Genomic DNA, 27182 nt, shown 5'->3' with positions numbered 1-27182 from the left:
TGAAGGGAACATTAGTGGTTGTGTGTGCAGCACAGCTTGACAACATCACAGAAAATACCAAAAAGATAAAAGACTAGCAAACGCCATAAAAAAACGATGAATAGGTGAATCTATGAATGATCTGAGTAGGGCTGGGCGGTATACTATGTTTAGCATATACCGGTATTGATGCACGGACTGGTTTGGGTTTTTAACTTTACCTTCTATCCCAGGTATTTGAATGTTTGACTTGTTAAATGTGATGGCAGTGTGTAACGTCCATGTGTTCCTCTCTCTTTATGACGCCTTCCGCACACACCTAGCCCCGCCCCATGTCACTCAAGGAGCGCATTGGGTGTTCCTCAACCACGTGACCCGTGTGTTCCGTCTGCCTGGTCAATGCAGCACAAGTAACACTGTTGACGACAACAATGCTGCGTTCCCTTTGCTTCTTAATATACAAATCTACTAGCGTTCTATAATTAGCTTGTTTGTCTTTTCTTAGTAAGTTGTTCCTAAATCTTGTTAGCCGCTAATTGTTAGCCACTAATGCTAATCGCTAGCTAGCGAATAAATGTACTGCGTAAGAGCAAACGTAACTTAGCTAGCTAATACAGCCTGATAATACCAGTGATTGTGTAGGCCTAAATCAGCATGTTGTTTGTGCAACAGTGTCTTATAAATTAAAGAGGTAAACGCAAAGCAAGAATATGTTAGCTACATGAAGTAGTTATGACAACACGTTCAATCTAGCCAAAAATTATAGGATCCCCTAGGAAACACTTATCAACACATTAGTTCCTACCCTGTCAACAACTCCTCCCTGGCAATTTCATTCGTTGTCTCAGTCAAACACTGTATTAAAAGTGCCCAATTATATTTTAACTATATAATATACATTCTATTTCCATGATTCCAACAGTTAACCCAAGTGTTTCGCTCTAAATCTCAAGTCAAATTGCAACATTTGGTTAAAAATAAGGCCCAGATGACTTGCCCATATAATGCAGCCCTACGGGACAGTGTGGAAATTCTCAATATGCAGAAATTGAATTTATAAAAAAATGTCTATAATCGTGATATGTATTATTATCGGGATATGTGAGATTTTGGCCATAATCGCCCAGCCCTAGATCTGAGGTATTTCTGCATGCTACAGTAAAATATATCTATCATTATTACCTCAGAGAGCTGCCACTAGTAGTGCTGTGCCCCTAGAGACAGACTGCATGTCAGACAAGATTGGTAGAAAGACAGATCAACACCAACGTTATAACACAGTCAGGAGAACAGGAAAAAAAGAAGAGACTAGGGGGGGAAAAGTAGAGCCATAGAAGACCTGATCAATTGGCTGGTTTAATAGAGGCAGAGTAGAGACATAAAATATATGTATTTACAAGCTCCAGGAAGAGACAGTGAGAGAGGCTGCTGGATGCAGAGTCAAGGTTATATGCGGTTTCTGACTTTGTGTTGAGAGATAGGACATAGAAAGAAGGCAGCCTATTGTTTTATCCAGGCCTGGACCGAGGCTCTGTCCCAGCTAGCATGCTCAGGTTGTTTATCCAGGCCTGGACCGAGGCTCTGTCCCAAATCTGTTTCCCCACCCCAGGTTTCAGATTTCTGCCTATTTTCTTCTCGCAAAAATCACACTAATAGAAAAAACCTTTTGGATGTTCTTAGTCCATAATGTGGAGACCACTTTGGAGGTCTGGGAAAAATCTAAGAAACATGCAATTTTTTTGGTGTTGATACCCTTTAATTCAAGTGCAAGAAACTTGTATGGTTAGTGGTGTTCCAAGTGGCCGAGTTTGCAAAAACAAAATGGCCACTTGATCGACGCAAATAATCAACTCATTCTGGCTGGTAGGCAGAGGCTACTTTGTAGTTAACATTTTATATATATATTTTTTAAAATTTGAAAGCCTTTCCATCTACCAGAAGACGGTTATCATGAATTGCGTCAACGCTAACAGGTAGACACACACTGGGGCATTCCTGTGTCCTTTCAGAAAGTTGTAGGAAAATACCAAAACCACTGATACACTTTGTTCATGCGTTTTGATTAACTGGGTTCAAACTAATATACGTTTTCTAATAAATTCAATACATGTAGCTGATTTCCTACTAAGGTCAACACATTTTAGAATATTGTTGAATTCCGTTTTAAAATGCCTGGATTCCGTCCTCATGGCAGACTTTATAGGGCTCAACACTAGCATGTTCCTATTGTTAGTCACAACCAGTCAGCCACCGGACACAATACCAGCACATCAATCAGATCCGCCTGGCTTCAACAGACAAGACCGATGCCTCCATGGAACTCTCGGTCTCTGAAGCAACAATAGTCCTATTAAGAGTAGAGAAGGAGAACAAACACTAGTCCCTCTGTGTTGAGTCCTGATGACACAGCCCAGGGACTGGCACGGCTGTTAGCCCAGGGACTGACACGTGCTGCTCTGTGCATGGCTGTTAGCCCAGGGACTGACACGTGCTGCTCTGTGCATGGCTGTTAGCCCAAGGACTGACACGTGCTGCTCTGTGCATGGCTGTTAGCCTAGGGACGGGCACGTGCTGCTCTGTACATGGCTGTTAGCCCAAGGACTGACACGTGCTGCTCTGTGCATGGCTGTTAGCCTAGGGACGGGCACGTGCTGCTCTGTGCATGGCTGTTAGCCCAGGGACTGGCACGTGCTGCTCTGTGCATGGCTGTTAGCCCAGGGACTGGCACGTGCTGCTCTGTGCATGGCTGTTGGCACGTGCTGCTCTGTGCATGGCTGTTGGCACGTGCTGCTCTGTGCATGGCTGTTGGCACGTGCTGCTCTGTGCATGGCTGTTGGCACGTGCTGCTCTGTGCATGGCTGTTGGCACGTGCTGCTCTGTGCATGGCTGTTGGCACGTGCTGCTCTGTGCATGGCTGTTGGCACGTGCTGCTCTGTGCATGGCTGTTGGCACGTGCTGCTCTGTGCATGGCTGTTGGCACGTGCTGCTCTGTGCATGGCTGTTGGCACGTGCTGCTCTGTGCATGGCTGTTAGCCCAGGGACTGGCACGTGCTGCTCTGTGCATGGCTGTTAGCCCAGGGACTGGCACGTGCTGCTCTGTGCATGGCTGTTAGCCCAGGGACTGGCACGTGCTGCTCTGTGCATGGCTGTTAGCCCAGGGACTGGCACGTGCTGCTCTGTGCATGGCTGTTAGCCCAGGGACTGGCACGTGCTGCTCTGTGCATGGCTGTTAGCCTAGGGACTGGCACGTGCTGCTCTGTGCATGGCTGTTAGCCCAGGGACTGGCACGTGCTGCTCTGTGCATGGCTGTTAGCCCAGGGACTGGCACGTGCTGCTCTGTGCATGGCTGTTAGCCCAGGGACTGGCACGTGCTGCTCTGTGCATGGCTGTTAGCCCAGGGACTGGCCCGTGCTGCTCTGTGCATGGCTGTTAGCCCAGGGACTGGCACGTGCTGCTCTGTGCATGGCTGTTAGCCCAGGGACTGGCACGTGCTGCTCTGTGCATGGCTGTTAGCCCAGGGACTGGCACGTGCTGCTCTGTGCATGGCTGTTAGCCCAGGGACTGGCACGTGCTGCTCTGTGCATGGCTGTTAGCCCAGGGACTGGCACGTGCTGCTCTGTGCATGGCTGTTAGCCCAGGGACTGGCACGTGCTGCTCTGTGCATGGCTGTTAGCCCAGGGACTGGCACGTGCTGCTCTGTGCATGGCTGTTAGCCCAGGGACTGGCACGTGCTGCTCTGTGCATGGCTGTTAGCCCAGGGACTGGCACGTGCTGCTCTGTGCATGGCTGTTAGCCCAGGGACTGGCACGTGCTGCTCTGTGCATGGCTGTGAGCCTAGGGACTGGCCCGTGCTGCTCTGTGCATGGCTGTGAGCCCAGGGACTGGCCCGTGCTGCTCTGTGCATGGCTGTTAGCCTAGGGACTGGCACGTGCTGCTCTGTGCATGGCTGTTAGCCCAGGGACTGGCCCGTGCTGCTCTGTGCATGGCTGTGAGCCCAGGGACTGGCCCGTGCTGCTCTGTGCATGGCTGTGAGCCCAGGGACTGGCCCGTGCTGCTCTGTGCATGGCTGTTAGCCTAGGGACTGGCACGTGCTGCTCTGTGCATGGCTGTTAGCCCAGGGACTGGCCCGTGCTGTTAGCCCAGGGACTGGCCCGTGCTGTTAGCCCAGGGACTGGCCCTTGCTGCTCTGTGCATGGCTGTTAGCCCAGGGACTGGCCCGTGCTGTTAGCCCAGGGACTGGCACGTGCTGCTCTGTGCATGGCTGTTAGCCCAGGGACTGGCCCGTGCTGCTCTGTGCATGGCTGTTAGCCCAGGGACTGGCCCGTGCTGCTCTGTGCATGGCTGTTTGCAGTTACACCCAATAGAGAATCTCACACACACACACACACGTTTCCACGTCAGTCCTTTAACAGACACGTTTCCACGTCAGTCCTTTAACAGACACGTTTCCACGTCAGTCCTTTAACAGACACGTTTCCACGTCAGTCCTTTAACAGACACGTTTCCACGTCAGTCCTTTAAACAGACACGTTTCCACGTCAGTCCTTTAAACAGACTCTTTATCCAGAGCGACTTATTTAGGGCATTCATCTTAAGATAGCTAGGTGGGACAACCACATATCACAGTAGTTAGTATAGCTAGGTGAGACAACCACATATCACAGTAGTTGGTATATTCAGATAGCTAGGTGGGACAACCACATATCACAGTAGTTAGTATATTCAGATAGCTAGGTGAGACAACCACATATCACAGTAGTTAGTATATTCAGATAGCTAGGTGAGACAACCACATATCACAGTAGTTAGTATATTCAGATAGCTAGGTGGGACAACCACATATCACAGTAGTTAGTATATTCAGATAGCTAGGTGAGACAACCACATATCACAGTAGTTAGTATATTCAGATAGCTAGGTGGGACAACCACATATCACAGTAGTTAGTATATTCAGATAGCTACGTGAGACAACCACATATCACAGTAGTTAGTATATTCAGATAGCTAGGTGGGACAACCACATATCACAGTAGTTAGTATATTCAGATAGCTAGGTGGGACAACCACATATCACAGTAGTTGGTATATTCAGATAGCTAGGTGAGACAACCACATATCACAGTAGTTAGTATATTCAGATAGCTAGGTGGGACAACCACATATCACAGTAAGTACATTTTTCCTCAAAGTATCATATTAGCAAAGTCAGAGCCAGTTACAAGGGTGGGGGGTGGGGGGGGGGGGGGGGACTCGTGCAGTACTTGCCTTGACAGCTGCGGAGACAGCTGCAGTAGCAGCTATACTTAGGCCCTGCTTGCCGAAGGTCACCATGGTCTCGTAGCTACGCTCCTTGGCCTGGACAATGTACTCATCTATCTCCTGGTGACAACAACCGTTACAGAGACAAACAGAGAGTCAGTTCACAGAATAACAACTATAGTATGCAACAACATGTCAAAACCCATGACAACACAAAAGCTAAATATCTTGTCATCAACTGACAGCAGATCATTTTACGTGTCAGCCAGCTTTCTTAGTAGAAGGAATAAAAACTAATCTAGGATTCAAACGCATTCTTCTGTTGCTTGACAAGGCTTCATATTCAAACACATGTGATACACAATTACAGTGCTCAGTCAGTCTTACCCTCTCTCTTGAGGACAGTAGAGGATGGAGACACTTCCGGTAGATGAGACTAGCTCCTCTGGTGTAGGGAGACAGCAACCAGATAACAAATGCTATCTTAATCTCATAGTATAGGGGGAACCTAGAGAGAGACACCACATTACAGTATTAACCTAGAGAGACCAGATATCTCATAGTACAGGGGGGTACCTAGAGAGAGACCAGCGTTAGGGAAAGGGTTAGCGTTAGGGAAAGGCATTGGGTTACGGTTAGGGAAAGGGTTAGCGTTAGGGAAAGGGTTAGCGTTAGGGAAAGGCATTGTGTTACGGTTAGGGAAAGGGTTAGCGTTAGGGAAAGGGTTAGCGTTAGGGAAAGGCATTGGGTTAGCGTTAGGGAAAGGGTTAGCGTTAGGGAAAGGGTTAGCGTTAGGGAAAGGCATTGGGTTACGGTTAGGGAAAGGGTTAGCATTAGGGAAAGGCATTGTGTTACGGTTAGGGAAAGGCATTGTGTTACGGAAAGGGTTAGCGTTAGGGAAAGGGTTACGGTTAGGGAAAGGGTTAGCGTTAGGGAAAGGCATTGTGTTACGGTTAGGGAAAGGGTTAGCGTTAGGGAAAGGCATTGTGTTACGGTTAGGGAAAGGGTTAGGGAAAGGGTTAGGGTTAGGGAAAGGCATTGTGTTAGGGTTAGGGAAAGGCATTGTGTTAGGGTTAGGGAAAGGCATTGTGTTAGGGTTAGGGAAAGGCATTGTGTTAGGGTTAGGGAAAGGCATTGTGTTAGGGTTAGGGAAAGGCATTGTGTTAGGGTTAGGGAAAGGCATTGTGTTAGGGTTAGGGAAAGGCATTGTGTTAGGGTTAGGGAAAGGCATTGTGTTATGGTTAGGGAAAGGCATTGTGTTAGGGTTAGGGAAAGGCATTGTGTTAGGGTTAGGGAAAGGCATTGTGTTAGGGTTAGGGAAAGGCATTGTGTTAGGGTTAGGGAAAGGCATTGTGTTAGGGTTAGGGAAAGGCATTGTGTTAGGGTTAGGGAAAGGCATTGTGTTAGGGTTAGGGAAAGGCATTGTGTTAGGGTTAGGGAAAGGCATTGTGTTAGGGAAAGGCATTGTGTTAGGGTTAGGGAAAGGCATTGTGTTAGGGTTAGGGAAAGGCTGTGTTAGGGTTAGGGAAAGGCATTGTGTTAGGGTTAGGGAAAGGCATTGTGTTATGGTTAGGGAAAGGCATTGTGTTAGGGTTAGGGAAAGGCATTGTGTTAGGGTTAGGGAAAGGCTGTGTTAGGGTTAGGGAAAGGCATTGTGTTAGGGTTAGGGAAAGGCATTGTGTTAGGGTTAGGGAAAGGCATTGTGTTAGGGTTAGGGAAAGGCATTGTGTTATGGTTAGGGAAAGGCATTGTGTTATGGTTAGGGAAAGGCATTGTGTTATGGTTAGGGAAAGGCATTGTGTTATGGTTAGGGAAAGGCATTGTGTTATGGTTAGGGAAAGGGTTAGCATTAGGGAAAGGCATTGTGTTACGGTTAGGGAAAGGGTTAGCGTTAGGGAAAGGTATTGTGTTAGCGTACCGCCGTCCACTGCTATTCATTTTCTGCCAGTCAAACATACTGTTTGAATCCTATTAACCAGCCGACATGACACTCCTCATAAAATCTGATCGTTAGGGAAAGGCATTGTGTTACTAAATTATATTAACAAGCCGACATGACACTCCTCTTTAAAGGCTACAGTGAGGTCTGTATTCAGGCTACAGTGAGGTCTGTATTCAGTCTCCCCAGGCTACAGTGAGGTCTGTATTCAGTCTTACCAGGCTACAGTGAGGTCTGTGATGGTCTCCACTACGGTGTAGAGAGCAAACACAATCCAGTACATCATCCAACGGACCTGTTGGAACAGAGAGAGAGAGAGAGAGAGAGATAATCAACACTTCCTACATGTTACAGTATGCTAGACATACACCTGTTGGAACAGATTTCTTAAATTAAAAATCTCTTTGAGCTGATTGGCTGGTGTTTTACAGTGTTATGTCCAAAAAGAAGCACCATGGAACTCTGCAATAAGGTGTGAGCAGCTCAGTACAGGACTACAGACTAACAGGTTAACAGGCTTCAGGCTACAGGCTAACAGGCTACAGGCCAACAGGCTACAGGACTACAGACTAACAGGCTCCAGGCTAACAGGCTACAGGCTACAGGACTATAGACTAACAGGCTCCAGGCTAACAGGCCAACAGGCTACAGGACTACAGACTAACAGGCTAACAGGCTACAGGCTAGCAGGCTACAGGCCAACAGGCTAGCAGGCTACAGGCCAACAGGCTACAGGACTACAGACTAACAGGCTCCAGACTAGCAGGCTACAGGCCTACAGGCTAACAGGCTACAGGCTAACAGGCTAACGACTAACAGGCTACAGGCCTACAGACTAACAGGCCTACAGGCTGGCCTACAGGACTACAGACCAACAGGACTAGAGACCAACAGGACTACAGACCAACAGGACTACAGGACAACAGGCTAACAAGCTTACAGGCTACAGGCTAACATCCAAAGCAAGCATTCCTCCCTCTTAGACAGACTCAGAGATGAGATACCTAGCCAACAAGCCATAGGCTCTGAGAAATTACATGTCAACTTGTTCTAGCTAGATTATTCCTCATGTCTAACTAAAGCCTTGTTCACACATCAGGCCTTAAGGCTAAAACCAGTTTGGTAGGCAGTCTCTCTCTCTCAAATACAGCTGTTGAAAATGTTATTTTTATTATAACATACAAAGCAAAAGAAAATAAGCATCATTGTTGCTTGTGCTGCATTGACCATGCAGACTGAACGCATGCATCTCGTGGTCAAGAGACAACAGTTGCGCTCCTTGAGTGACAGGGGGCGGGGCTAGGAGAGCAAGAGAGAGGACTCAAGTAGTGTAGTAAACTATAAAGATGGACGTCACACAAGGTGTATCACATTTAACAAACCAAACATTCAAATACCAGTATAGAAGGTAACGTAAAAACTCAGTGGTCTGTGCATCAATACCTGTCTATAGTCATATACCGCCCAGCCCTATCTGAGTGGAATGAAGGAAAACATGTTTAACAAGAGGAGGAGGAGAGGCAAAAGGACTGAGGAGAGGAGGGAGAGACGGGGGAGAGGAGGGAGAGACGGAGGAGAGGAGGGAGAGACGGAGGAGAGGAGAAAGGGCTGAGGAGAGGAAGGGAGAGACGGGGAGAGGAGAAAGGGCAGAGGAGAGGCAGGGAGAGACGGGGGAGAGGAGAAATGGCAGAGGAGAGGAAGGGAGAGACGGAGGAGAGGAGAAAGGGCAGAGGAGAGGAGGGAGAGACGGAGGAGAGAGAGACGGAGGAGAGGAGAAAGGGCTGAGGAGAGGAGAGAGAGACGGAGGAGAGAGACGGAGGAGAGGAAGGGAGAGACAGAGGAGAGGAGAGGAGAGAGAGAGACGGAGGAGAGGAGAAAGGACTGAGGAGAGGAGAGAGAGACGGATGAGAGGAGACGGAGGAGAGGAGGGAGAGACGGAGGAGAGGAAAGAGAGACGGAGGAGAGGAGAGAGAGACGGAGGAGAGGAAGGGAGAGACTGAGGAGAGGAAGGGAGAGACGGAGGAGAGGAAGGGAGAGACGGAGGAGAGGATGGGAGAGACGGAGGAGAGGATGGGAGAGACGGAGGAGAGGAAGGGAGAGACGGAGGAGAGGAAGGGAGAGACGGAGGAGAGGAGAGAGAGAGACGGAGGAGAGGAGAGAGAGAGACGGAGGAGAGGAGAAAGGACTGAGGAGAGGAGAGAGAGAGAGACGGAGGAGAGGAGAAAGGACTGAGGAGAGGAGAGAGAGAGACGGATGAGAGGAGACGGAGGAGAGGAGGGAGAGACGGAGGAGAGGAGAAAGGACTGAGGAGAGAGAGACTGAGGAGAGGAGAGAGAGACGGAGGAGAGGAAGGGAGAGACGGAGGAGAGGAAGGGAGAGACGGAGGAGAGGAAGGGAGAGACGGAGGAGAGGAAGGGAGAGACGGAGGAGAGGAGAAAGGGCAGAGGAGAGGAAGGGAGAGACGGAGGAGAGGAGAAAGGGCAGAGGAGAGGAAGGGAGAGACGGGGGAGAGGAGAAAGGGCAGAGGAGAGAAAGGGAGAGACGGAGGAGAGAGAGACGGAGGAGAGGAGAGAGAGAGACGGAGGAGAGGAGGGAGAGACGGAGGAGAGGAGGGAGGAGAGGAGGGAGAGACGGAGGAGAGGAGGGAGAGACAGAGGAGGGAAGGGAGAGACGGAGGAGAGGAGAAAGGGCTGAGGAGAGGAGAAAGGGCTGAGGAGAGGAAGGGAGAGAGGAGAGGAGAAAGAGGAGAGGAAGGGAGAGAGGAGAGGAGAAAGGGCAGAGGAGAGGAAGGGAGAGAGGAGAGGAGAAAGGGCAGAGGAGAGGAAGGGAGAGAGGAGAGGAGAGGAGAAAGGGCAGAGGAGAGGAAGGGAGAGACAGAGGAGAGGAGAAAGGGCAGAGGAGAGGAAGGGAGAGAGGAGAGGAGAAAGGGCTGAGGAGAGGAGGGAGAGACAGAGGAGAGGAGGGAGAGACGGAGGAGAGGAGGGAGAGACGGAGGAGAGGAGGGAGAGACGGAGGAGAGGAGGGAGAGACGGAGGAGAGGAGGGAGAGACAGAGGAGAGGAGGGAGAGACGGAGGATGGAAGGGAGAGACAGAGGATGGAAGGGAGAGACAGAGGAGAGGAGGGAGAGACGGAGGATGGAAGGGAGAGACGGAGGAGGGAAGGGAGAGACGGAGGAGAGGAGAAAGGGCAGAGGAGAGGAGAGAGAGACGGAGGAGAGAGAGACTGAGGAGAGGAAGGGAGAGACGGAGGAGAGGAGAAAGGACTGAGGAGAGGAGAGAGAGAGACGGAGGAGAGGAGAAAGGACTGAGGAGAGGAGAGAGAGAGAGACGGAGGAGAGGAGAAAGGACTGAGGAGAGGAGAGAGAGACGGATGAGAGGAGACGGAGCAGAGGAGGGAGAGACGGAGGAGAGGAGAATGGACTGAGGAGAGGAGAAAGGACTGAGGAGAGGAGAGAGAGACGGAGGAGAGGGAAGGGAGAGACGGAGGAGAGGAAGGGAGAGACGGAGGAGAGGAAGGGAGAGACGGAGGAGAGGAAGGGAGAGACGGAGGAGAGGAGAAAGGGCAGAGGAGAGGAAGGGAGAGACGGGGGAGAGGAGAAAGGGCTGAGGAGAGGAGAGAGAGACGGAGGAGAGGAGAAAGGACTGAGGAGAGGAAGGGAGAGACGGAGGAGAGGAGAAAGGACTGAGGAGAGGAGAGAGAGAGACGGAGGAGAGGAGAAAGGACTGAGGAGAGGAGAGAGAGAGAGACGGAGGAGAGGAGAAAGGACTGAGGAGAGGAGAGAGAGACGGATGAGAGGAGACGGAGCAGAGGAGGGAGAGACGGAGGAGAGGAGAAAGGACTGAGGAGAGGAGAAAGGACTGAGGAGAGGAGAGAGAGACGGAGGAGAGGAAGGGAGAGACGGAGGAGAGGAGAAAGGGCAGAGGAGAGGAAGGGAGAGACGGGGGAGAGGAGAAAGGGCAGAGGAGAGGAAGGGAGAGACGGAGGAGAGAGAGACGGAGGAGAGGAGAGAGAGACGGAGGAGAGGAAGGGAGAGACGGAGGAGAGGAAGGGAGAGACGGAGGAGAGGAAGGGAGAGACGGAGGAGAGGAAGGGAGAGACGGAGGAGAGGAAGGGAGAGACGGAGGAGAGGAAGGGAGAGATGGAGGAGAGGAAGGGAGAGACAGAGGAGAGGAAGGGAGAGACGGAGGAGAGGAGAAAGGGCAGAGGAGAGGAAGGGAGAGACGGGGGAGAGGAGAAAGGGCAGAGGAGAGGAAGGGAGAGACGGAGGAGAGAGAGACGGAGGAGAGGAGAGAGAGAGAGACGGAGGAGAGGAGGGAGAGACGGAGGAGAGGAGGGAGAGACAGAGGAGGGAAGGGAGAGACGGAGGAGAGGAGAAAGGGCTGAGGAGAGGAGAAAGGGCTGAGGAGAGGAAGGGAGAGAGGAGAGGAGAAAGGGCAGAGGAGAGGAAGGGAGAGAGGAGAGGAGAAAGGGCAGAGGAGAGGAAGGGAGAGAGGAGAGGAGAAAGGGCAGAGGAGAGGAAGGGAGAGAGGAGAGGAGAGGAGAAAGGGCAGAGGAGAGGAAGGGAGAGACAGAGGAGAGGAGAAAGGGCAGAGGAGAGGAAGGGAGAGAGGAGAGGAGAAAGGGCTGAGGAGAGGAGGGAGAGACAGAGGAGAGGAGGGAGAGACGGAGGAGAGGAGGGAGAGACGGAGGAGAGGAGGGAGAGACGGAGGAGAGGAGGGAGAGACAGAGGAGAGGAGGGAGAGACGGAGGATGGAAGGGAGAGACGGAGGATGGAAGGGAGAGACAGAGGAGAGGAGGGAGAGACGGAGGATGGAAGGGAGAGACGGAGGAGGGAAGGGAGAGACGGAGGAGAGGAGAAAGGGCAGAGGAGAGGAGAGAGAGACGGAGGAGAGAGAGACTGAGGAGAGGAAGGGAGAGACGGAGGAGAGGAGAAAGGACTGAGGAGAGGAGAGAGAGAGACGGAGGAGAGGAGAAAGGACTGAGGAGAGGAGAGAGAGAGAGACGGAGGAGAGGAGAAAGGACTGAGGAGAGGAGAGAGAGACGGATGAGAGGAGACGGAGCAGAGGAGGGAGAGACGGAGGAGAGGAGAATGGACTGAGGAGAGGAGAAAGGACTGAGGAGAGGAGAGAGAGACGGAGGAGAGGAAGGGAGAGACGGAGGAGAGGAAGGGAGAGACGGAGGAGAGGAAGGGAGAGACGGAGGAGAGGAGAAAGGGCAGAGGAGACGAAGGGAGAGACGGGGGAGAGGAGAAAGGGCTGAGGAGAGGAGAGAGAGACGGAGGAGAGGAGAAAGGACTGAGGAGAGGAAGGGAGAGACGGAGGAGAGGAGAAAGGACTGAGGAGAGGAGAGAGAGAGATGGAGGAGAGGAGAAAGGACTGAGGAGAGGAGAGAGAGAGAGACGGAGGAGAGGAGAAAGGACTGAGGAGAGGAGAGAGAGACGGATGAGAGGAGACGGAGCAGAGGAGGGAGAGACGGAGGAAAGGAGAAAGGACTGAGGAGAGGAGAAAGGACTGAGGAGAGGAGAGAGAGACGGAGGAGAGGAAGGGAGAGACGGAGGAGAGGAGAAAGGGCAGAGGAGAGGAAGGGAGAGACGGGGGAGAGGAGAAAGGGCAGAGGAGAGGAAGGGAGAGACGGAGGAGAGAGAGACGGAGGAGAGGAGAGAGAGAGAGACGGAGGAGAGGAAGGGAGAGACGGAGGAGAGGAAGGGAGAGACGGAGGAGAGGAAGGGAGAGACGGAGGAGAGGAAGGGAGAGACGGAGGAGAGGAAGGGAGAGACGGAGGAGAGGAAGGGAGAGACGGAGGAGAGGAAGGGAGAGACGGAGGAGAGGAAGGGAGAGACGGAGGAGAGGAAGGGAGAGACAGAGGAGAGGAAGGGAGAGACAGAGGAGAGGAAGGGAGAGACGGAGGAGAGGAGAAAGGGCAGAGGAGAGAAGGGAGAGACGGAGGAGGGAAGGGAGAGACGGAGGAGAGGAGAAAGGGCAGAGGAGAGGAAGGGAGAGACAGAGGAGAGGAGAAAGGGCTGAGGAGAGGAGAAAGGACTGAGGAGAGGAGAAAGGACTGAGGAGAGGAGAAAGGACTGAGGAGAGGAGAGAGAGACGGATGAGAGGAGGGAGAGACGGAGGAGAGGAGAAAGGACTGAGGAGAGAGACTGAGGAGAGGAGAGAGAGGACGGAGGAGAGGAAGGGAGAGACGGAGGAGAGGAAGGGAGAGACGGAGGAGAGGAAGGGAGAGACGGAGGAGAGGAGGGAGAGACGGAGGAGAGGAGGGAGAGACGGAGGAGAGGAAGGGAGAGACGGAGGAGAGGAAGGGAGAGACGGAGGAGAGGAAGGGAGAGACGGAGGAGAGGAAGGGAGAGACGGAGGAGAGGAAGGGAGAGACGGAGGAGAGGAAGGGAGAGACGGAGGAGAGGAAGGGAGAGACGGAGGAGAGGAAGGGAGAGACAGAGGAGAGGAAGGGAGAGACGGAGGAGGGGAAGGGAGAGACGGAGGAGAGGAGAAAGGGCAGAGGAGAGGAAGGGAGAGACGGAGGAGAGAGAGAGACGGAGGAGAGGAAGGGAGAGACGGAGGAGAGGAAGGGAGAGACGGAGGAGAGGAAGGGAGAGACGGAGGAGAGGAAGGGAGAGACGGAGGAGAGGAAGGGAGAGACGGAGGAGAGGAAGGGAGAGACGGAGGAGAGGAAGGGAGAGACGGAGGAGAGGAAGGGAGAGACGGAGGAGAGGAAGGGAGAGACGGAGGAGAGGAAGGGAGAGACAGAGGAGAGGAAGGGAGAGACGGAGGAGAGGAGAAAGGGCAGAGGAGAGAAGGGAGAGACGGAGGAGGGAAGGGAGAGACGGAGGAGAGGAGAAAGGGCAGAGGAGAGGAAGGGAGAGACAGAGGAGAGGAGAAAGGGCTGAGGAGAGGAGAAAGGACTGAGGAGAGGAGAAAGGACTGAGGAGAGGAGAAAGGACTGAGGAGAGGAGAGAGAGACGGATGAGAGGAGGGAGAGACGGAGGAGAGGAGAAAGGACTGAGGAGAGAGACTGAGGAGAGGAGAGAGAGACGGAGGAGAGGAAGGGAGAGACGGAGGAGAGGAAGGGAGAGACGGAGGAGAGGAAGGGAGAGACGGAGGAGAGGAGGGAGAGACGGAGGAGAGGAGGGAGAGACGGAGGAGAGGAAGGGAGAGACGGAGGAGAGGAAGGGAGAGACGGAGGAGAGGAAGGGAGAGACGGAGGAGAGGAAGGGAGAGACGGAGGAGAGGAAGGGAGAGACGGAGGAGAGGAAGGGAGAGACGGAGGAGAGGAAGGGAGAGACGGAGGAGAGGAAGGGAGAGACAGAGGAGAGGAAGGGAGAGACGGAGGAGGGGAAGGGAGAGACGGAGGAGAGGAGAAAGGGCAGAGGAGAGGAAGGGAGAGACGGAGGAGGGGAAGGGAGAGACGGAGGAGAGGAAGGGAGAGACGGAGGAGACGGAGGGAGAGACGGAAGAGGAGACCGATGATATCCTCATAAAGAACCTCTCCTAAACCTGTTGGCCACACACTCAATATAGCATTCCTGTAAAGCACCTGCTTGGAGCCCATCCTTCACAGTGCCCTGCTGCACGTCTCCACAGATAGGCACGTCAATGTGTTTGTTCCAGTCATAGGCAGTTAACTCCCATTCACATGCCTGGACTTGTCTTCAATACCTTCAGACCAGACATGGGCTGCTTTTCAAACTCATAAAAAGACACACCCTCGGGGGAACCCCACACACACACACACACACACACACACACGATGAAATCAATGATGTTGAAATAGGGGTTTTTGTACTTACATATTCCTTGACATTTTTGGTTTTCACTGCTTTGTAGGAATAGTATGCAGGATACAGGGTCCCGAAGACGAGCCTGTGTAGAGACCAGAGAAATATGAAACTATCAGCGTCAAATCATTTACCACCAAGAGAGAACATATTAAAGGACACATTCAGTTAAACTAAAGCAACAACAAGCCAGACACACCGAAAGCATCATAATCACAGGCTGCTAAGAGCTGCTGTACTGAACCAGACTCCGGAGTTTCCTGTAGTCCTCTATGTAGCCTGGTGTTAGGATGCACTACCACTCCCTACACATGGGGGGAGCTGTGACTGTTTCACAACAGAGATTTGATCCAACATGTGCTCTTAATTTACATCCTGGTGCCCAAGCTTGTCTGGGATGGGGGACGGGGTTAGGTTCAGTGGGGTTCTCAGGGAGAGAACACAACCCAGCACGCCCCAGTGGATGACCCACACCAGATGTAAAGCCTACACATGGTTGTATACCGAATGGCATCCTATCCACTACCCATGGGGCCCTCGTCAAAAAGTAGTCCACTACCCATGGGGCCCTCGTCAAAAAGTAGTCCACTACCCATGGGGCCCTCGTCAAAAAGTAGTCCACTACCCATGGGGCCCTCGTCAAAAAGTAGTCCACTACCCATGGGGCCCTCGTCAAAAAGTAGTCCACTACCCATGGGGCCCTCGTCAAAAAGTAGTCCACTACCCATGGGGCCCTCGTCAAAAAGTAGTCCACTACCCATGGGGCCCTCGTCAAAAAGTAGTCCACTACCCATGGGGCCCTCGTCAAAAAGTAGTCCACTACCCATGGGGCCCTCGTCAAAAAGTAGTCCACTACCCATGGGGCCCTCGTCAAAAAGTAGTCCACTACCCATGGGGCCCTCGTCAAAAAGTAGTCCACTACCCATGGGGCCCTCGTCAAAAAGTAGTCCACTACCCATGGGGCCCTCGTCAAAAAGTAGTCCACTACCCATGGGGCCCTCGTCAAAAAGTAGTCCACTACCCATGGGGCCCTCGTCAAAAAGTAGTCCACTACCCATGGGGCCCTCGTCAAAAAGTAGTCCACTACCCATGGGGCCCTCGTCAAAAGTAGACCACTACCCATGGGGCCCTCGTCAAAAAGCAGTCCACTACCCATGGGGCCCTCGTCAAAAAGCAGTCCACTACCCCATGAGCCCTCGTCAAAAAGCAGTCCACTACCCCATGAGCCCTCGTCAAAAAGCAGTCCACTACCCCATGAGCCCTCGTCAAAAGAAGTCCACTATATAGGGAATGCTGCCATATGGGATGTACTCTGTGTGTTATATATAGGCCCTATAGGATTCTCTCTGATCTGAGACCGGGCTGCAGTGAGGAGTCACTATGTATGTATGTATGCATGTACGTACATGTATGTATGTACAAAAATATTCCGACCCCTTGACTTTTTCCACATTTTGCTTCGTTACAGCCGCATTAAAAATATATATGTCCCCCCCTCACTTCAATCTACTCATTCCAGGGTTCTCTTTATTCAAGGTCCCTTTATAAAAATGTAGCAAATTGATTCCCTGAAGAATTCAGTGTTCTGGAGGAAAAGGTGGATCCAACCCAGTACTAGATGGGTGTACCTAATAAACTGGCCAACGAGCGTATAAGAGTGAAATTCTCTTCCTGTTCGTTTTATGTTTCATGGCCTCTGTCCAGGGATCCACCTCACTCGCCTCCATGACAGAGTTTATTTTGCTGTTTCTATGGCAACAGCTGAGGACTATACAGGGTCTCCAAGAATAGCCGTGGTTGGCTGTAGTCAGACAGTCCTTTCTCTAAGTCTCCAACAGGGAAGGGTGTAATTTGTCAAAAGTCCTTCCACGTAACAGCTACTTGTTGAATTAAAACGGTGGTCTGCTTAGTTAATAGATGCCATTTTCCCTTCAATTTGGCCGCTGTTCTTAAAAATCTGCTTAATCTAGCGCCACCCACAACACAGATAGCAGGCAGTAGACACGCCACAGATAGCAGGCAGTAGACACGCCACAGATAGCAGGCAGTAGACACGCCACAGATAGCAGGCAGTAGACACGCCACAGATAGCAGGCAGTAGACACGCCACAGATAGCAGGCAGTAGACACGCCACAGATAGCAGGCAGTAGACACGCCACAGATAGCAGGCAGTAGACACGCCACAGATAGCAGGCAGTAGACACGCCACAGATAGCAGGCAGTAGACACTCCACAGATAGCAGGCAGTAGACACGCCACAGATAGCAGGCAGTAGACACGCCACAGATAGCAGGCAGTAGACACAACACAGATAGCAGGCAGTAGACACAACACAGATAGCAGGCAGTAGACACAACACAGATAGCAGGCAGTAGACACAACACAGATAGCAGGCAGTAGACACAACACAGATAGCAGGCAGTAGACACAACACAAATAGCAGGCAGTAGACGCCACAGAAGTAGATTTACACTGGGAAGAAAACGCCAGCATCCCTTCCTACTGGACAGCAACGACTTAGTCCACCATTTAAAGTAAAGATAATGATAAAGCATATTATCACACCTCATCTAGTTCTTCAGTTTGAACAGGAGCTGCCCTGCAGGAAGTGCCAGGTCACAATGCGGCTACAGACAGGAAGTGCCAGGTCACAATGCGGCTACAGACAGGAAGTGCCAGGTCACAACGCGGCTACAGACAGGAAGTGCCAGGTCACAACGCGGCTACAGACAGGAAGTGCCAGGTCACAACGCGGCTACAGACAGGAAGTGCCAGGTCACAACGCGGCTACAGACAGGAAGTGCCAGGTCACAACGCGGCTACAGACAGGAAGTGCCAGGTCACAACGCGGCTACAGACAGGAAGTACCAGGTCACAACGCGGCTACAGACAGGAAGTACCAGGTCACAACGCGGCTACAGACAGGAAGTACCAGGTCACAACGCGGCTACAGACAGGAAGTACCAGGTCACAACGCGGCTACAGACAGGAAGTACCAGGTCACAACGCGGCTACAGACAGGAAGTACCAGGTCACAACGCGGCTACAGACAGGAAGTACCAGGTAATAACGTGGCTATAGACAGGAAGTACCAGATAATAACATGGCTATATACAGGGAGTGTCAAGTAATTGAGGTAGATATGTACATATAACTAGGAATATAGTGACTGATCAGAGTAAAGAGTATGTGATGAGTCATACAAGTTAGTGAAAATTTATTTTTATTTTATTTTATCTTTATTTAACTAGGCAAGTCAATTAAGAACAAATTCTTATTTTCAATGACGGCCTAGGAACAGTGGGTTAACTGCCTGTCCAGGGGCAGAACGACAGATTTGTACCTAGTCAGCTCGGGGGTTTGAACTTGCAACCTTCCGATAACTAGTCCAACACTCTAACCACTAGGCTACCCTGCCGCCCCAAAATGCAGATAGATGAATAGTTGAAATAGCTTCTGGGACACAATCATTGGGTCTTTATTTGGATCATCTGGATGTTCCATCTGTAGATGCTTTCAGGATGGTCATACTATCAACAAACTGTTGATAAGCAATTACTTGCTCAGGTTAGGGTTAAGGCTAGGGTTAAGTTTAGTCTTAGGATAAGGGTTAAGAGGTCAGGGTTCATGTTAAGGGTTCAGAGGTCAGGGTTCAGAGGTCAGGGTTCATGTTAAGGGTTCAGAGGTCAGGGTTCATGTTAAGGGTTAAGAGGTCAGGGTTAAGAGGTGAGGGTTCATGTTAAGGGTTAGGAGGTCAGGGTTCATGTTAAGGGTTAAGAGGTCAGGGTTCATGTTAAGGGTTAAGAGGTTAGGGTTCATGTTAAGGGTTAGGAGGTTAGGGTTCATGTTAAGGGTTAGGAGGTTAGGGTTCATGTTAAGGGTTAAGAGGTTAGGGTTCATGTTAAGGGTTAGGATGTTAGGGTTCATGTTAAGGGTTAGGAGGTTAGGGTTCATGTTAAGGGTTAGGAGGTTAGGGTTAAGATAAGGTTTAAGAGGTTAGGGTTCATGTTAAGGGTTAAGAGGTCAGGGTTCATGTTAAGGGTTAAGAGGTCAGGGTTCATGTTAAGGGTTAAGAGGTCAGGGTTCATGTTAAGGGTTAAGAGGTCAGGGTTCATGTTAAGGGTTAGGAGGTTAGGGTTCATGTTAAGGGTTAAGAGGTCAGGGTTCATGTTAAGGGTTCAGAGGTCAGGGTTCATGTTAAGGGTTAAGAGGTCAGGGTTCATGTTTAGGTTTAAGAGGTTAGGGTTCATGTTAAGGGTTAAGAGGTCAGGGTTCATGTTAAGGGTTAAGAGGTCAGGGTTCAGAGGTCAGGGTTCATGTTAAGGGTTAAGAGGTCAGGGTTCATGTTAAGGTTTAAGAGGTCAGGGTTCATGTTAAGGGTTAGGAGGTTAGGGTACATGTTAAGGGTTAGGAGGTTAGGGTTCATGTTAAGGGTTAGGAGGTTAGGGTTCATGTTAAGGGTTAAGAGGTTAAGAGGTTAGGGTTCATGTTAATGGTTAGGAGGTTAGGGTTCATGTTAAGGGTTAGGAGGTTAGGGTTCATGTTAAGGGTTAAGAGGTTAAGAGGTTAGGGTTCATGTTAATGGTTAAGAGGTCAGGGTTCATGTTAAGGGTTAGGAGGTTAGGGTTAAGATAAAGTTTAAGAGGTTAGGGTTCATGTTAAGGGTTAAGAGGTCAGGGTTCATGTTAAGGGTTAGGAGAAGGGTAAGGTTAGCGTTAGTAGTTAGTCTATAGAGCACCTACAGATGGACAACACAAATAAAACATAACTCATTGTTGGCCTGCAGAAATAGACCCTGTCCCGCTCGGGGAAGGCTGGAGTATTTTCACACAGGGAAGGAGGATATTTCTCCAGAAACCTTGAACATGAAGGAGACAGAGCCTGCAGAGAGGCATCTTGAAACAATTGTGTGAAATGGGGCCTCTCTAGCAGTATGCAGCAGGAAAACACGATACACAAGCCTTGACATTCTGTTTTAGATCAACTTTCCCAGTTCTGGTAAAAAAATAAATGTAATGTCTGACAGTACACCCACTGCTCACTCACAGCTCCTAGCATGAAACCTGGGAGAGAGTCAGATATAGAGTTACTGGGATAAAGACGGAGGAAGGATTTTAAGATCCAGGCAGAGATCTCAACTCCAACATCTGGTTTCAGCTACAGGGGTAAAGGGCTGATGGCTTTCCCCTGTGGAAATACACATCTGGTTTCAGCTACAGGGGTAAAGGGCTGATGGCTTTCCCCTGTGGAAATACACATCTGGTTTCAGCTACAGGGGTAAAGGGCTGATGGCTTTCCCCTGTGGAAATACACATCTGGTTTCAGCTACAGGGGTAAAGGGCTGATGGCTTTCCCCTGTGGAAATACACATCTGGTTTCAGCTACAGGGGTAAAGGGCTGATGGCTTTCCCCTGTGGAAATACACATCTGGTTTCAGCTACAGGGGTAAAGGGCTGATGGCTTTCCCCTGTGGAAATACACATCTGGTTTCAGCTACAGGGGTAAAGGGCTGATGGCTTTCCCCTGTGGAAATACACATCTGGTTTCAGCTACAGGGGTAAAGGGCTGATGGCTTTCCCCTGTGGAAATGCACATCTGTTGCTACAGCACAATTTAGCGGTGGTACTGTCAGCCATCTTTTGAGGTTAAAATGGCGTCTTTCGTTTCCCCCAACGCAGTTAGGCCAAACCACACCCGTTATTCAGAGGGGCGTTCTACTACGCTCTCATTGGCTAGCTACGTTGTCTCACTCACAGGCGACCAGCGCAGAGACAGTGACCTTCCAAAGTAAGGATGGAAAGTGTAATTTAACAGTTAGCTGCCTGCCGTAATGCAGGTCAATTATTAGCATCATGTTTGGAATCATTTGCCCATATATTTATTTTCAGTTTCAGTGAGTTGTAAAAATGTCTCAGAGAACTCAGCTGAATTCCCTGTATTGAAGGTCAGCTAAGTTAACAGAGACTACTTAACGTTACTATCTTGGTATTAGAAGTTGTGTTATCATCATTAGCAGTCTATTATCAGGTAAAAACATGTGCTCATTATTCATAATTTCTTAAATATTTATTAGCTAATTATTCAGTCAAATACACTATGCTACAGCCATTGACTGTCTGAGCGTTAAGGGACGTTAATAGTTAGTTCGGTCCACCACATTATGTTGTTATATTCATCAATCTTGAAATACAAGGACAAACGTTATTAATCAGAGACTGAAATGTCAGGCTACGTGAACGTGGAGCCTGGGAGAGCGCTCAAAGCGTTGTAGAACGGCCCTCTGAATAAACAGGGCTTGGCTTTGGATTTAACCAAGTTGGAGAAAGATGCGTTAAAAATTACAGGCATTTCTAATCTGCCCCGGTCATTATCCAAACTAAAAATGACAGGCATTTCTAATCTGCCCCGGTCATTATCCAAACTAAAAATGACAGGCATTTCTAACCCTGCCCTGGTCATTATCCAAACTAAAATGACAGGCATTTCTAATCTGTCCTGGTCATTATCCAAACTAAAAATGACAGGCATTTCTAATCTGTCCTGGTCATTATCCAAACTAAAAATGACAGGCATTTCTAATCTGTCCTGGTCATTATCCAAACTAAAATGACAGGCATTTCCAATCTGTCCTGGTCATTATCCAAACTAAAATGACAGGCATTTCTAATCTGCCCTGGTCATTATCCAAACTAAAATGACAGGCATTTCTAACCCTGCCCTGGTCATTATCCAAACTAAAATGACAGGCATTTCTAATCTGCCCTGGTCATTATCCAAACTAAAATGACAGGCATTTCTAATCTGCCCAGGTCATTATCCAAACTAAAATGACAGGCATTTCTAATCTGTCCTGGTCATTATCCAAACTAAAATGACAGGCATTTCTAATCTGCCCAGGTCATTATCCAAACTAAAATGACAGGCATTTCTAATCTGCCCCGGTCATTATCCAAACTAAAATGACAGGCATTTCTAATCTGCCCTGGTCATTATCCAAACTAAAATGACAGGCATTTCTAATCTGCCCAGGTCATTATCCAAACTAAAATGACAGGCATTTCTAATCTGCCCTGGTCATTATCCAAACTAAAATGACAGGCATTTCTAACCCTGCCCTGGTCATTATCCAAACTAAAATGACAGGCATTTCTAATCTGCCCAGGTCATTATCCAAACTAAAATGACAGGCATTTCTAATCTGTCCTGGTCATTATCCAAACTAAAATGACAGGCATTTCTAATCTGTCCTGGTCATTATCCAAACTAAAATGACAGGCATTTCTAATCTGTCCTGGTCATTATCCAAACTAAAATGACAACGTTCCAGTAGAAACAATAGAAAAACAAAGTGTTGGTCCCAAGAGCCAAAATAAAAGATCCCAGATATTTTCCATATGAACAAAAAGCTTATTTTTGTGCACAAATTTGTTTCCATCCCTGTCAGGGAGCATTTCTCCTTTGCCAAGGTAAGATGACAGAGCGTGCAGTTGGCATGCTGACTGCAGGAATGTCCACCAGAGCTTCTGCCAGAGAAGACGCCTCCTAAGTTAATTTAGATCATTTGTCATTACATCCAACCGGTCTCAACCACAGACCACATGTAACCACGCCAGCCCAGGACCTCTACATCGGCTAAGACCAGCCACATGTCTAGTAGAGTGGGCCAGACAGAAGCCACTCCTCAGTAAAAAGGCACATGACGGCCCGCTTGGAGTTTGCCAAAAAGTCACCTAAAGACTCTCAGACCATGAGAAACAAGATTCTCTGGTCTGATTAAACCAAGATTGAACTCTTTGTCCTTAAGGCCAAGCATCAGGTCTGGAGGAAACCTGGCACCATCCCTACGGTGAAGCATGGTGGTGGAAGCATCATGCTGTGGGGATGGTTGTCAGTGGTGAGAACAGAGAGAAGTCAGGATCGAGGGAAAATAGCTGTGCAACGACGCTCCCCAGCCAACCTGACAGAGCTTGAGAGGATCTGCAGAGAAGAATGGGAGAAACTCCCCAAATACAGGTGTGCCAAGCTTGTGGCGTCATACCCAAGAAGACTCCAGGCTATAGTCGCTGCCAAAGGTGCTTCAACAAAGTAATGCGTAAATAAGTTTAAATAGAAATTAACAACCACTTCTGAATACCACATAATGACAAAGCAAACACTGGTTTTGTGTGTAGATTGATGAGGGCGAGAAAAAAGTAATTTTAGAATAAGGCTGTAACATAAAAATGTGGAAAAGTCAAGGAGTCTGAATACTCTCCGAAGGCCCTGTATCTGTGACCAACAGACTGTATTCCCAGTCATGTAGTGTATCTGTGACCAACAGACTGTATTCCCAGTCATGTAGTGCATCTGTGACCAACAGACTGTATTCCCAGTCATGTAGTGCATCTGTGACCAACAGACTGTATTCCCAGTCATGTAGTGCATCTGTGACCAACAGACGGTATTCCCAGTCATGTAGTGCATCTGTGACCAACAGACTGTATTCCCAGTCATGTAGTGCATCTGTGACCAACAGACTGTATTCCCAGTCATGTAGTGCATCTGTGACCAACAGACTGTATTCCCAGTCATGTAGTGCATCTGTGACCAACAGACTGTATTCCCAGTCATGTAGTGCATCTGTGACCAACAGACTGTATTCCCAGTCATGTAGTGCATCTGTGACCAACAGACTGTATTCCCAGTCATGTAGTGCATCTGTGACCAACAGACTGTATTCCCAGTCATGTAGTGCATCTGTGACCAACAGACTGTATTCCCAGTCATGTAGTGCATCTGTGACCAACAGACTGTATTCCCAGTCATGTAGTGCATCTGTGACCAACAGACTGTATTCCCAGTCATGTAGTGCATCTGTGACCAACAGACTGTATTCCCAGTCATGTAGTGCATCTGTGACCAACAGACTGTATTCCCAGTCATGTAGTGTATCTGTATTCCCAGTCATGTGAAACCCATAAATTAAGGCCCGATTTCTTTATTTCAATTGATTGATTTCCTTATATAAACTGTAACTTTTAAATTGTTGCATTTTGCGATTAATATTTTTTGTTCAGTGTAGTAAGAAATACTCAAATTGACCCCCCCCCCAACATTTCCAAAGATGTAAACAAATGTGATCATAAACAGCGAGTTCAGCGATTACATGACTAATTTCAGATTCCTATTCCACGACGCCTCAAAAACAAATCAATCATGAACACACCTTATAATGACTAACCTATGGAAAGGACCCAGGAAACGCCACACAGCAGTCTGGAAAAACTGGTTTCACACATGCTTATAAGGGTCACCGTGACTTGGGAGACAAGATAATCCACTAAACCATAACGTGATTAAATAACTGTAATAACCACTTAAAGAAGGCTGTACAACACATGCCCCAGTACATTTGAAAGTTATTTTTGTCATTGGTGAATTAAATAATGTGATTAGCCACATGATCAGGTTAATTTGATTAGGAGAAACCAGAGCGACGTCAGAATCAGTGCAGGAGCCTAGTTCTGCCCTCAAGACTTCAGACTTAGAACTTGAAATGCCTAACGTGGATACAGGCAGACCGTAACTGCCAAGTTAACTTGTCTGCAGCGTAATATGGCTACTAGCTAGCCCTGTAGACCAGAACATGTGTTATCTAATGCATATGGCTACTAGCTATCCCTGTAGACCAGAACATGTGTTATCTAATGCATATGGCTACTAGCTAGCCCTGTAGACCAGAACATGTGTTATCTAATGCATATGGCTACTAGCTAGCCCTGTAGACCAGAACATGTGTTATCTAATGCATATGGCTACTAGCTAGCCCTGTAGACCAGAACATGTGTTATCTAATGCATATGGCTACTAGCTAGCCCTGTAGACCAGAACATGTGTTATCTAATGCATATGGCTACTAGCTAGCCCTGTAGACCAGAACATGTGTTATCTAATGCATATGGCTACTAGCTAGCCCTGTAGACCAGAACATGTGTTATCTAATGCATATGGCTACTAGCTAGCCCTGTAGACCAGAACATGTGTTATCTAATGCATATGGCTACTAGCTAGCCCTGTAGACCAGAACATGTGCTGTCTAATGCATATGGCTACTAGCCCTGTAGACCAGAACATGTGTTATCTAATGCATATGGCTACTAGCTAGCCCTGTAGACCAGAACATGTGTTATCTAATGCATATGGCTACTAGCTAGCCCTGTAGACCAGAACATGTGCTGTCTAATGCATATGGCTACTAGCCCTGTAGACCAGAACATGTGCTATCTAATGCATATGGCTACTAGCCCTGTAGACCATAACAGGTGTTGTCTAATGCTTTCACTTATGCATTACTTTTAAATGAATCGTCTGATTGTTTTGAAGCATTGACAGGATGCCTTTACCAGTGACTTATGCCCAGTCTAGGCTACAGTGGGAAGAACAGGACACAGAGTAGACTGTAAATACTGTGCTGTCTCTTCTCCCAATCACACCTGAAGCAGTCTCCCCCTTCCATGTACTGTAGCCTACAGTACAGTTATGTAATTGTACTGGGCCATGAGTTGTGAGGGGAGATCAGAGTAAAAACTGGGCGTTTTCTTTCTCTAAAATGTACAAACTCATCCATCATCTGATCTCACATACTTGTGTGGTCAGCAAACTAACTAGTAGTCATGGGACACAATATTGGAAGTCTGTATTAGTTGGGCTACTTGAGGTGTGCATTATTCTGGAGGACAGCGACGGAAAATAAAACTACCACGATAAAGCCGGCTTTACCAAAATGCAAAGGCAAATGAATTCTCTCGATTAACTATAAGTGAAATGTGTCCTTCGCTATCAAATAAACATCTGAAACCAACTTTAGTCCGAACCGCACCACATTCCGTGTTTCCATTAAACCACAAACTTCAGGCCTAAACATCCCACTGAATCTACCACAGTCCACACAGATGGGAAGTATTTCGGTTCCAAAGCTAACTAACTAACTAGCTAACTCATTTAACTAACTAGTTTCCAGAGAGCATAACTCACTGAGCTGCCTCTAGTTAGTTAAGACGTGGTTAAACATCCTTAGTTACTTAGTTACAGGAACAAAAAACGTAAACAACAACAAGCTAACGTTAGCTAGCAAGGTAACTATTAGGTAATACTTCCCAATGTTGACAATGAGGTTGTTGTTTTAAAAAAAAAGTTTTTACAGAACTTTTACAAATATAAATTCGAAATTAATACCATTACAATAAGCGAAATTGCTTTGCTTAATTAAAAGTTAGTTGAAGTGCCGTGCTAAAATTAGCGTTAGCTAGCTACTTGGTTAGCTCTCCAGCTAGCTACAGAAAACAGCTTTAAAACAACTCGTCTGATAATGATCATTTCAGCAAAATACAATATACAATTCTCGTCTTTAACTTACACAACGCTTCTGGAGATCATCCACGACACCATCTTTCCCAGATCGAGGTTAGCTGAGAGGCAGAAGAGAGAGACAGGACCCAGGGGCTGGAGGGGTAACGGGTACACGGGGGTGGTGGTGGTAGACACCGTAAACACCGGTAACAAGTTAATAACGACGAGCGATCTTCTCAAACATGTCCGTGAACTTTGAAAAAAAAATACGTGTTGTTTCACAAATCTAAGTTAAAAGCGAGAGGTTACGATTTAGCCAGCTATGTTAAAATTATGTTGTATTAAAGCTTGTCCAACTCTCCTTTGGGTCCAACTCTCCTTTGGGTCCAACTCTCCTTTGGGTCCAACTCTCCTTTGGGTCCAACTCTCCTTTGGGTCCAACTCTCCTTTGGGTCCAACTCTCCTTTGGGTCCAACTCTCCTTTGGGTTCAACTCTCCTTTGGGTTCAACTCTCCTATGGGTCCAACTCTCCTTCGGGTCAAACTCCTTCACCTCTCTTCTGTCTGTGCTCCGCAGGCAGGAAGGAGCTCCACACCAGGCGACCTGAGATCAGATAGACCTTCCTCCTGCTTTGTCTCATTGGACAGAAGTGCCTGTTTACACCAATGCCGCATAACTATTGGCTAGTGAAGATGGTCCATGTGAAATAACGATGAAATATCATACTCAACTCTGATTGGTGTAGATTCGATGCGTGGCGAGTATGAACCAATCACGATAAAAAGCGTTGAGAATAGTATTGTTGCTTTACAAATACGCTGTTGTTGCAAGGAGGGACTGTAAAATAATAACCTCAACGGTTGGTAGTGATTTATTTAAAAATAGACAACACC

General features: G+C 48.8%; 1 protein-coding gene across 1 annotated transcript in view; it reads right to left on the bottom strand.

Annotated features, from left to right (window-relative positions):
- LOC109877713 (receptor expression-enhancing protein 3-like) overlaps positions 1–26935 on the bottom strand; it is a 41112-nt gene extending 14177 nt beyond the window's left edge. Inside the window, exons 1-5 of the mRNA XM_031813090.1 lie at positions 26357–26935; positions 14973–15045; positions 7398–7474; positions 5628–5748; positions 5247–5360 (exon numbers count right to left, since the gene is read on the bottom strand). Coding sequence (XP_031668950.1) covers positions 5247–5360; positions 5628–5748; positions 7398–7474; positions 14973–15045; positions 26357–26388 — 417 coding nt within the window. The 5' untranslated portion in view covers positions 26389–26935. The remainder of the gene's footprint in view (positions 1–5246; positions 5361–5627; positions 5749–7397; positions 7475–14972; positions 15046–26356) is intronic.
- Positions 26936–27182: the final 247 nt, after the last annotated feature.

This window comes from Oncorhynchus kisutch, unplaced genomic scaffold (genome assembly GCF_002021735.2).
Source record: "Oncorhynchus kisutch isolate 150728-3 unplaced genomic scaffold, Okis_V2 Okis04b-Okis11a_hom, whole genome shotgun sequence".
Classification (NCBI taxonomy): Eukaryota; Metazoa; Chordata; class Actinopteri; order Salmoniformes; family Salmonidae; genus Oncorhynchus; species Oncorhynchus kisutch.
This window is presented reverse-complemented; position numbering and strand designations above follow the sequence as displayed.